The following is a 12,223-nucleotide window of genomic DNA, read 5'->3' as shown; positions in this document are numbered from 1 at the left end:
GCGTGTTTATCCTCCAGAAAGAAATAACAGAAACCCACAGTAGGATGGGATAAAGATAATTATATGAAAAATTAAATCAAATATACAAATACATCATAAAGAAGTTCCAAATACATCACAGCTTGTGTTGTTCTCAAGTAGTTCTCCATAGGAGGCCACACAATCTAACCTAGTGTGAGGAAATGTCCAGAATCCATGTCATTCTCCAGCTGGGCTAACCCTGTACCTTCTTCCAGGCCAACAGTATAGGAAAGCCAGGAATAAGGAATAACAGGCTTTAGCAACAGGAAATGCAATGTCAGTGAGAATCAAAGCTATAAGGATTGGGAAGATTAAGCAGGGGAAAACGTTATGTTGTAGAAATCGATTATGCAAAGTAGAGGAAAAAACTAGGAGCTAGGAGCGCAGCCAAAGATTTTACCCTTTCCCCCCCTCCCCCAACTACCCGAAGAAGCCCCAGAGGAGTATAGATGGTGAACAAAAAATTGCTGTTGCTTACCATCTCAAAAACCTAACCTACCATCCACCATACCCAAACCCAAGGTCTTGCTCAATTCTGACCAGCAAATCTAAGTCCCCATTATTTTTGAACACATAACCTTCTTTCTCTGGGCAAACCTATCTTCTGGATGTCCTTAAAACAATTGTTTTGTAGTTAAAACGGGTAAAAATTTTGTTACTATGTGGCTTTGTTACAGTGGAACTTTTTAAAAATCAATTTCATCTGGAAAGTCTACTTCAGGTGGAATTGTAATTGTTATTTTCACACAGGGGCTCTAGATGTCTAGAATGGTTTTTGTTAGAGCACAGATCACTCTACTTCAGGTGAAGGAAAACCCCACCCACAAACTAAGTGGCCTCCTTCAGGGTCAAATATTACCTTCTTGAAACTAAAACTGGGGGCTGGGGTTGTGGCTCAGTGGTAGAGCACTTGCCTAGCATGTTCGAGGCACTGGGTTTCATCCCTTGCACCACACAGGCTTCATTCTTTAAAGGCTGGTGATTCTTACCCTTGAGCCACATATTTGGACATTTAATTACACATAAAAATAAAATAAAGGTATTGTGTCCATCTACAACTCAAAAAACAAAAACAAACTAAAACTGGGTATCATCAGATTAAAGGACTTTTTCAATTTTGGAGCATGCACAGAGCACTGAGGGCACTCTCATTTGGAGGATCCCAGGTTCATTGTAATATCATTTACATTGCACAAGCCAATGATAGAGAAACCTCAATAACTGCCACAAATACATAATACTGAGGTGGGAGGTTTTCAGACCAATATAAAAATCCACCACATGGAAAAACCCAGACTACTTCTTTCATTAAGTTTTCACCTTTCACATCCAGCTTCTGCAGAGCCTTCCTTAAATCTATTTGCACTTCAAAGTAGTTAAAGTTTATTTTAGTGAGTCCAAACAGCACTGAAGGCAGTTTGAAAGTTAACTTTGGCGAACATTACTAATGGAGTAAATCTCCCAATAACACTACTTTGCAGGTATAAGCTTTGTTTTTTCATTACTCGAACTGTTACTTGGGTTGTGTAATTCAGAATTTGAATGTTCTCCAATATTGTTCAAACTATACTCCCTAAGGCAACTAGAAATAGCTCTCTCTTAAACCTAAAATACTGACATTGGTCAGTCTACCACAGACCAAAGGAGAAGCTGCAACAGTTGGGTCTCATTGTTCCAGGATCCTGTATTTACAAATTCATGTATTTAGTAAAATTTATGTGAAACCCAGCCTGGCTCACATCATCTTGCAGTGGTCTTCTGGTCCTTCATGGACATGTAGAGCAGTGGAAAGTTGGCAAGTTCCCAGGACACACGTTCCCAACTGAGGCACAGCACTCTGATGCTCTGCCTTGTTTTAGCCCTCATATTATAAAAAAGTGTCCTTTTCTGCCTTGTTTTAGCCCTCATATTTTAAGAAAGTGTCCTTTTCATGGACAATTTGATGCTGTTTTGCCATTTTGTGCTTTTTGCTGTTTAAAATGGCCCCAAAGGGTAGTGCTGAGTGCTGTTTAGTGTTCCTAAGTACAGGAAGGCTTTCCAGTGAAAATTCCTGATTAGCTTTATTCAGGCACAAGTCATAGTATTCACTCATTCCATGTCCACAGACTTTATAAAATATAACTACTATGAATAATGAGAATCACCTGTATATCCATATACATAACAGAATACTTTTATCTTTGGTACTGTGGATTGAACCCAAGGGAGTTTTAACAGTGAGCTACATATGCAGTTCTTTTTTTTTTTTTTTTTTACAGATTCTTACTAAATTGCTGAGATTACAGGCATGTACCACTGTGCCCAGCAACAGAATGCTTAAAAAAAAATTTTTTTTTAGTTGTAGGTGTACACAATATCTTTATTTTTATGTGGTGCTGAGGATCGAACTCAGAGTCTCATATGTGCTAGGTGAGCGCTCTACTGCTAAGCCACAAACCCAGCCCTCCAAACTTTGATTTTCCACAGGGTAGGTTGCTGAACAACTTGAAGGCGGTTATGAGTGTCTGATTCACTTGGTAGTTCTTTTATTCTTTTTTGGTCCCAGGGATTGAACTCAGGGGCACTCTACCACTGAGCCACATTCCCAGCCCTATTTTTAATTTTATTTAGAGACAGGGTCTCACTCAGTTGCCTTGAGCCTCACTTTTGCTGAGGCTGGCTTTGAACTCTCCTGAGCTGCTGGGATTACAGGCATGCACCACCATGCCTGGCTTCAACTTGATAGTTCTATATAGAACTTTAAATTAATAAATTGGCATTCAGATGTATAAATTGGTCTTTTCTGAATTTAGAGAGAATGTGTCAAGGTTTGCCAAGTTATCTCATGAACTTAGATGAGTCTAGTATCTAGAGCTTTGGTTGATTATAAAACAGAACTGGCCCTAGAACTAGGCAAACAACAGAGACAAACGCGGAGGCTCAGATGAAACAAATAGCCTTCAGCAGTGTCATTTCAAACCCAGATATAGAGGTGAGGCCTCATAGGAAACTCCTTTATGGGAAGCCTTTGGCCCAGGATACGGTAGGGTGATTTCATCATTGTGTGCTAAAACAGGAACAATTTAAGCAATTATTCTGCTGAAGAAGGTTAAGAAAGTCAGGGGGTCTCTGCAGGAGTTGGCAAGGGGAGTTGATTTCCTAGCATTTACTCAAGCAACCAAGGGTTTTAGATAGCCTGAGATTTCCAACTTTTAAAGTCTTTCCGGAATAAGGAAATCAATAAGATAGTTTGGGATAGGCTGACAAGGTTTGTCAAGTTAAAGGTAAGAATGTTTGAACCTGTTTGCATTAGAAGACTGGAATACATTAAATGTCCCTCAAAAAGGTGGGAATTTGAACTGACCTTGGGTGGAAGGTGAAGAAACTCCCTCTGGTTCTCTGTTGGGAAACAGAATAAAAAGCCTTTCCCACAGGTCATCAGTAGCTAAGCCAGACTTGGAGGAGAGGAAAGCAGCATTTAAAATTAAGGCAATGTGAAATATTACCCAAATTCCAGGTGTAGGAATTCTATAATTTCTACTTCCTGCCTAGTGACTGCCATCCATAATGGGTAGAGAAGATAACTTTTTCTTTTGGGCATTAATATAAATCTCAAACAAAACTTTTGACTCGCTGTTAGCTTTTGGGTGGAGAGTGGTCCCTACTTTGCTAACACACACACAACAACAACAAAAAAGCTGTCTTTCCAAGTCTTTGATATTTACTGCATTTATAATAGTTGAACGTAGGGCTCTTCCTGCAAGCAGCCTGAAGTGATCTGTAAGAATGATTCCTTATCTCAGCTGACCTAGAAAACCCTACAAAATCATCCAAGAGATTGAAATCTGCATATTCACTTTAATAATACCATTAAACTGCTCAAACCATCAAGGATATGACTATCCAAAAAGCCATCAAGTATCTGAAAGTTGTCACTTTAAAGATATTCTGGTATTACAGTGGAGTTGGTAGGTGTGCTCAGGCCAAACAGTGGGGCTGGACACAGGGTTGGTGGCCCAAACAGAATGAACTTTTGTTGATATGCTCAGAGATGCAGAAAGTAGCTGGGTCCAGTGGTGCACACCTGTAATCCCAGCAGCTTGGGGGGCTGAGTCAGGAGGATCGTCGAGTTCAAAGCCAGCCTCAACAATTTAGTGAAACCTAAGCAACTCAGTGAGGCCCTGTCTCTAAATAAAATACAAAATATGGCTGGGGATGTGGTTCAGTGGTTGAGTGCTCCTGAGTTCAATCCCTGGCACCCCGCCCCCAATATCCCCAAAATGCAGAAAGTAATGCTGAACTTTAGGTGACGATTCTCTGATCACTGAACAGATCCAGGTGAACAAAGCACCCAACATGAATTGCTGCACACCAGAGTGCATGGTCAGATTAACCTAATCATAAACTTCACTACAGAGATGAAAAGGAACAAACTATTCCTAAATCAAAAGAGGAAGTTGTACAGAAGAAAAACATATCCCAGAAGAAACTAATAGAAAGTTAAAACAAGATCAAATACATTGAATTTCTTACCTTGAGAAGAAAGGTTGAAGAGATGCATCGAAAAGGAGAGAGGCTCAGACACTTTTAGAACAAAATGGGTATATTTCTATTGAACTACCTGATACAGAAGATAGTGTGGTATGGATGGATAGTATGAATGACAAATAATACAAATATATTTTATTTGAAATAAACAAAAATGCTTACACAGCATTCACTTGGAAACAAACTCTTGCTTGACTGTATTACTGAGCAAAGACAAAGCTGAAGCACAAACACCCTTCTTGTTTGACATGTATTTGGAGACAGGTAGGAAGACACTACTTGGTTTTAAAAAACTGACCTTCCCTTAAGGCCTGGTCATAGAAGTGTAAACAATGTAAATGAATCCACCATTACCAGTTGTCCTATCATATCTATGTCACCTGTGTATTCTGAGATCACACACATACCTGCCAATATACCTGGGAAGGGTTGCTATATCACAGTTACACTTTATTTCTTGGCAGGCAGGACTGAGGAAGAGTAATTTGGAACAAGTTTTACATCCTATTTAGAAAACACTAGTATTCCCTTAAATAACAGGTTACAGTAGAAAGATACTGCCTGGAAGTTACCTTTTCACTTTGGTTCATCTTAAGTTTTTGTGATTTACAGAGTTGATTCATTTGCTTATAGTACAATCCTGCCACAAAGTGTTAAAGCACAAGATACGTATTATTCCTTCAGCATCTGCATTTTCAAGTTTTATACTCTACTACATCCACAGTATGTCCGTAGTTCTTGGATACTTAAAAAAATAATACATGAATAAAACTCTTCTAAAAATGCAGATGTCTATAACTACAATGGTACTAAGTGGGAAGAAGACAATGAGGGAATGAAGAAAGCAAACATATTCCATGTGCAGGGAATGTGGTTCAAGTCTTTGGATTTAAAAATGAGTGCCCCCCAGAGAAGCTGGCTGTCATGGAATTTCCAGAAAACTTCCTTTGCCCCCCAAAATGGACCTGAAAAGCCTCAATCCAAACTTTTGAAAACTATAGTTATGAGATGCTATAAATGATGATCAAAGCAGTCAGAGGGAGAAGGATGAATGTGTCTTCCATTTAGCTACGATTTGTAGCAGAGCCTCCTTGGCTGTTGGTGGATCAGTCAAAAGCACTGAAGTACCAGAAGTGCTTTGGAGCACAGGGTAAAAGTACTGAGCATATTATCTGTCTAAATCAGTAACAGGACTTCATGGCTAGGAAAATTTTCTAAAGAGTAAAATGACCCCAGAATAGATGGATCTTTCTTCAACACTAATTGTAGCAGAATTAACAAAAAGGAAAAAAAAAAAAAAAGATTTACAAGTAGATATAGTGATAACAGAAAAATACAAGGCAGAGAACACAAAAAGATGAAGTCAATGCTATAGGTTCAACAGTATTTCATGAGGCTAAAAAAATCTGTTAACTTTGAAAGCCCTAGCAAAATATCACTCTTGTTTATAAATCACTTATTTATCATATGACCACATGTTGAATCCTTTTCTTTCTACATACTGAAGAATCCTACAGTCAGCCTTTAAGCATTCTGCATTTCTTTGCCAATCTTGTAGCTGAGTATCTTGTTCCAATCAATTTTGGTGCGGGTAACTGGAAGCTGCCGGCGCAAGGCCTTGAATGTGGTGTCTGACATTGTTTGGTAGTTTTCACTAATTGCAGTCTGCAACAGATAATTGAAGGTTAGTTACTTGAACAGAAATGGGTTGATTGTGAATAGGAAAGTAACTCATTATCAAAGGACACGCTTACATTACAAGAGTTAGACAGGATAGATTATATTATTTCTAGTGAGCTCCTCTTCAATTTCTGAAGTGAGACAAGAAGATATCTATATTGCTTAAACTAGAGCTATGGTCTCTTCCAAACTTGAAACCTTAATTTCAAGCAGAATACCAGATTAAAAGGTCTGACTCAACAGCATAGGCATTCAAGTTAAAAGAGAGAAAGGTCTAACAAATATATTAACAGAAAAATATGGCACTAGGATCTAGAAAAATTAGTTCCAAGTCTTCTTACCTGATATTCATTTTCTGCACTCTCTATGATTTTAATAAACTCCTTGGCAGTTTGGATTTCATTCTAATGGAGAAAGAGGAAGAAAAAAATGAATCATTTGGTTCCTTGTTTATTGGTTGAGTACAGCAAAAGGGGTGCTCTGCTACTGAGCACAGCTCTTTTTCTAAAATTTTAGACATGGTTTCACTAAGTTATCAAGGTTGGCCTTGAGCTTGCAATTCTCCTGCCTCTAGATTCTGGAGTTGCTGGGATTATAGGTGTGTGCCACTGAAGCAAGCAGTGCTTATATATTTAAAAATTCATTTGTGCTGGATACAGTGGCAACTCCAGAGGCTAAGGCAAAAGGATCAGAACTGCAAGGCCAGCGTTGGCAACTTAGCAAAACCCTGCCTCAAAATAAAAATTTTGAAAATAAATACAAGGGGCTGGAGATAATAGTTCAATGATAGAGCAAATCGGTGGCTCAATCTCTAGTACCACAACAAACAAGCAAGCACTAAGTAAAAAGATGCTGAAAAGTTAATCCATATTAACTAACTCTGATATGATAATTCCTAGTTTACCAAGCGTTCCAATGCATATTACCTCCTTTGATTCTTAGAATTATCCTGTGAAATAAATAGTTTTATTATCATCACCTTCATTCTGCAGAAAAAAATAGAATCTCTCAAATGATATGACCAAAATTATACAGCTTTTGAATGATAAAAATAGAATCTGAATCCAGGTCTTCACCAAAACTAAAAACCAGACAAACAAACCCCATGTACTTTCCAGTCTATCACAGTATGGTCCGAAGAGGTCATTACTGTGTCTTTAAATCTTAATGCCCTGAAAAAATATTTTTGCTTTAAGATGAAATGAACAGGGGTGAGGTTGTGGCTCAGCAGTAGAGAGCTCGACTCACACACACAAGACCCTCGGTTCGATCCTCAGCACCACATAAAAATAAATTAGTGGAATAAATGTGTTGTGTCCAACTACAACTAAAATAAATATTTAAAAAAAAAGATGAAATGAACAATGCCCTCAGGGCCGCACCCCAGGACCTTTGCTTGCTAAGCAAGTGCTTTGCCACTGAGTTACATTCCAGCTCGATGTCTGCCTTTTCCACTCTTTTTTTAAAAAATATTTTTTTTAGTTGTAGATGGACACAATACCTTTATTTTATTTGTTTATTGTATTCGGTGCCAGGGATCGAACCTGGTGCCTCACACATTCTAGGCAAACGCTCTACCACTGAGCCACAGCCCCGGCCCTGCCTTTTCCACTCTTACTCTCATGCTTCTACAATACAGTTTCTTAGAAACTTCATGATGTGCAGTGACTTTATCGCCGTGAGGCTTACAGACTGTATGAAGCTGATATAAGAATCCAGCTGTCTTTTATTAAGGCAGATATTACACAATTTGTGAAGACATAAATTAATGTTATTCTTTTTACTTTTTTTTTTTTTTTTTGCTTTGGAAAGTTAGTTATTACCCACAAAAAATGTTTCTATGTTGCTAGATGCGGTGGTGCATGCCTATGATCCCAGCTGTGGGAAGCCATTCTAACAAGTGATTGAGCGACTCCCGTTAAGGGCCTGAGGCACTTTGGCAAAAGTCGACCCTTTCCTGATGAGAGAGCCCATCTGTGTGGGGGTGTGCCTGACCACTGACCCCGGGGACCCAATCACTGACCCTGACCTTGGAGTGCGGCCCCCCTCAACCTTCATTGGATGGAATTCTCCCCTGAATCTCTTGTTCCCCAATAAAAGGCTGCTCGCTTGCTCTCTCCTGCTAGCCCTGAGTAATCCCTGCTGCCCTGCTGGGCGGTTGGAGGAGGGAACCAGAGGGGGGCCGTCTCGGACCTAGCAATAGAAATAAGGTAATTGAGTCTGTGTTTTTATTTCGATCTCTTCTAACTAACTTTATGCCTAGAACCTCATTAATGAAACCACTGCGCAGGCCGCGTGGTAGACCCAGCAACCTGGAAGGCAGAGGCAGAAGGATCACAAGTTTGAGGCCAGACTCTGCAAGGCCCTAAGTAACTTATCGAGATGGTGTCTCAAAAAAAAAAAAAGTGGGGGTGGGGATATGATTCAGTGGTTAAGTGCTCCTCCTGGGTTCAGTCCCTAGTGGGGGAAAAGGTATACTCATACATTGCTGTTGGGACTGCAAATTGGTACAACCACTCTGGAAAGCAGTATGGAGATTCCTCAGAAAACTTAGAATGGAACCATCATTTGACCCAGTTATCCCACTCCTTGGCAATGTTCCAGAGGATGTAAAATCAGCATACTAGAGTGACATGGCCACATCAATGTTCATGGCAGCTCAATTCACAATAACTAAGCTATGAAACCAACCTAGGTGCACTTCAACAAATGAATGGATAAAGAAAATGCAGTACATATACATAAGGGAATAATACTCAGCCATAAAGAAGAATGAAATTATGGTATTTGCCAGTAAATGGATGGAACTGGAGACTATCATGCTAAGTGAAATAAGCCAATACCAAAAAATGAAAGGCCAAGTATTCTGATATGTGGATGCTGACTCACAACTGTGGTGGGGGGGCAGAGGTTCACTGAATTGGAGGAGGAAGTAGGCTGGGAATAGGGGGAAGGGAGGAGAGTTAAGAATGGGAAAGACAGTAGAATAAATCGGACACAACTTTCCTATGTTCATATGAATATACGACCAGTGTAACTCCACATCATGTACAACCACAAGAATGGGAAGTTATACTCCAGGTACGTATAAGTCAAAATACATTCTATTGTCATATATAACTAAACAAACAAACAAAACAACAACAAATAATGGATGGATTGCACTCCAGAGCAAAACAAAATTTTTAAAGTAAAAAAGACAAAAGTGAAAAAGACATTAAATTGCATACTCACCGAAACAGTTACTAAATCTTGTACATCTTTATGACTAACCAACTGAACATTTCCATCTTCATAATAGTGAACCTGTGTGAGGAAGTATTTGATCAAGTTTATGTTTATGTTTAGTTCATACAGAATCCTATTACTTAATGCACAGATTCATGCTTTAGCAATTCTGAATAATTAACACAATCAATGATAATTCATAGTGGTATTAAAATAAAATTCACAGAATATTTAAGTTTAAGAATTCTTTTTTTAATATTTATTTTTTAGTTGTAGTTGGACACAATATCTTTATTTTATTTATTTTTATGTGGTGCTGGGGATTGAACTCAGGGCTTCATATGTGCTAGGCGAGTGCTCTACCGCTGAGCCATAACCCCAGCCCAGTTTAAGAATTCTTTGGGCTTGATGGTGCATACCTGTAATCTCAGTGACTTGAGAGGCTAATGCAAGAGGATGGAAAATTTGAGGCCAGTATTAGCAACTTAATGAGACCTTGTCTCAAAAATAAAAAGGGCTGGATATAGTTCACTGGTAAAGTGAACCTGAGTTCAATCTTGTACAAAAGAAAAAAGAAACAAAACCTCTTTCCTTACCAGATAAAATTTAAGTGCAAAAAACATTTGTGTGGGGCTGTGGCTCAGTGGTAGTGTGCTCACCTAGCATGCATGAGGCACTGGATTCAATCCTCAGCATCACATAAAAATAAAGAAAATAAAGTCCATCAACAACTAAAAAAATATTTAAAAACAAATAAAAACAAAAACAACAAGAAACATTTGTGTTTTTGATTCCAGGCACTGGGCCAGACATTATGACTACAAAGATAAATAAGATCCCACTTTAGAAATATTAAAAATAATAAAAAGCATGGAAAATTAGTTTCTTTCTGAAAACCAAGGATCCTAATACTTAATATGTGAGACATGGCCATTCAAATATCATCAATATGCAGGAGGTACATAGATCTGACTGGCAGGAAAAACTTAATTGGGAGTTAAAAGAAAATCACTGAAAACCAAATATTTGATGGGAAATTACACTATAAAAATAAGTGTGACATTGGCTAGTTGCAGTGGCACATGCTTGTAATCCCAGGAACTCTGAAGTGTGAGGCAGAAGGATCTTGAGTTCAAAGTCAGACTCAGCAATTTAGCAAGGCCCTAGGAAACTCAGCAAGACCCTGTCTCTAATAAAATAAATCACTGAATTGCTTAGAGCCTTCATTTTGCTGAGGCTGGCTTTGAACTCTAGATCCTCCTACCTCAGTCTCCTGAGCCACTGGGATTACAGGTATGTGCCACTGTGTCTTGCTAGGCCTAAATATCTTAATGTCTCTTTCAAATAATTTTCATTGTGACTTTTAAAAGATAATAAAAATGAAGTAAGTCTTCTCCCAAAGTGTGACCAGACAGTCTATATTAAAAAGTGTATATGTATAGGGCTGGGGATATAGCTTAGTTGGTAGAGTGCTTGCCTTCCATGTATAAGACCCTGGGTTCTTTCCCCAGCACCCCCACCCCCAAACACACACATAAGTATAAAACAGGGCTGGGGTTGTGGCTCAGCAATAGAGAGCTTGCCTCACATGTGTGAGGCACTGAGTTCGCTCCTTAGCACCACATAAAAAAATAACCAGCAAACAGTATTCTCTACATAATTATCTTTATCAACCCCAAATAGATCTCTGTTTAACTACCTCCCCAAGAAGGCTTTTATTTCTACTCACTTCCATCCACCTCTTTGCATCTGCATATAATTTAGTACTTATTTTAATTCTAGAACAAAGACCAACTTGCATGTTTATTTTAAAATGTGAAGTTTTATTTATTTAGGCAGTGCTAGAGATTGAACGCAAGGTCTTATGCATATTAGGCAAGCACTGAGTCATACTCCCAAACCAAAAATGTAAACTTTTTACCATGATCAATGAACATGTTGGAATCTTACCTGAATCTTGAGTACTCCAACCACCTGGGCTGTAGGTGGTGTAATAGTGAACTTCCACTCTGACCTCCAACGACCATTCCTATTAAAACATACACATAGAGTGCTGCAGAATTAGCAATAGGCACAAGAAAGAGGTGATTTACCACTGAGGCCAAAAAGTTGAAAAAAATTTTTGAGGGGTGGGGGAGGAGGGGACCAGACATTTCCAATTTGATAAACCCAAGGCATACTCAAACCTAAGTCTGGAACCAAGTGGCCTGACCATAATCGTTTTCTAAATTATCTGGATTTCCACTTTTCCTTAGTTTGCTTTGAAGTGAACCATGCCCATTCTGTTCATGGTAGGTTCTTCTGAAAATGGACAGGCTGCTGAGTTACATAATCAACTCAAGTATTAGTAACCCTTACCCAAGTGAAACTCAATAATTTCAACTGGGCACTTTATATTAATCATTTGTTCTCACTCAATATAAAAGTAGTTTTTAAAAAGATATGGCTATAGAATCTAAGAATTGGAGCTGGGTGTGGTGACACACTCCTGTAATCTCAGTGACTCACAAGACTAAGACAGAAGGACTACAAGTTCAAGACCAGCCTCAGTATCTTTGTGAGACTCTGTCTCAAAATAAACAAACAAAAATAACAAGAACTAGGATGTAGCTAGTGGTAAAGCACCCCTCGGTTCAATCCCACATATTGGGGAGAAAACAAAACAAAAAAACAAAACCCCCAAACCAAATTAGAATTGGAAGGAACCTAAATAATGGCTAAATTCATAGATGGTGAACTAAAATCTTGTAAGTAAAAAAATTTACCC

General features: G+C 38.7%; 1 protein-coding gene across 1 annotated transcript in view; it reads right to left on the bottom strand.

Annotated features, from left to right (window-relative positions):
- Window positions 1–4,661: 4,661 nt before the first annotated feature.
- The window catches only part of Capza1 (capping actin protein of muscle Z-line subunit alpha 1), a 40,838-nt gene continuing 33,276 nt past the window's right edge, over window positions 4,662–12,223 (bottom strand). The window contains exons 7-10 of the mRNA XM_005337625.5: window positions 11,407–11,485; window positions 9,463–9,534; window positions 6,570–6,632; window positions 4,662–6,213 (exon numbers count right to left, since the gene is read on the bottom strand). Of these exons, the coding sequence (XP_005337682.1) occupies window positions 6,073–6,213; window positions 6,570–6,632; window positions 9,463–9,534; window positions 11,407–11,485 (355 nt within the window). The 3' untranslated portion in view covers window positions 4,662–6,072. The remainder of the gene's footprint in view (window positions 6,214–6,569; window positions 6,633–9,462; window positions 9,535–11,406; window positions 11,486–12,223) is intronic.

The sequence above is a fragment of the Ictidomys tridecemlineatus genome, chromosome 11 (assembly GCF_052094955.1).
Source record: "Ictidomys tridecemlineatus isolate mIctTri1 chromosome 11, mIctTri1.hap1, whole genome shotgun sequence".
NCBI lineage: Eukaryota > Metazoa > Chordata > Mammalia > Rodentia > Sciuridae > Ictidomys > Ictidomys tridecemlineatus.
Note: the sequence above shows the minus strand (reverse complement) of the source record. Positions and strands in the feature narration are given on the sequence as shown.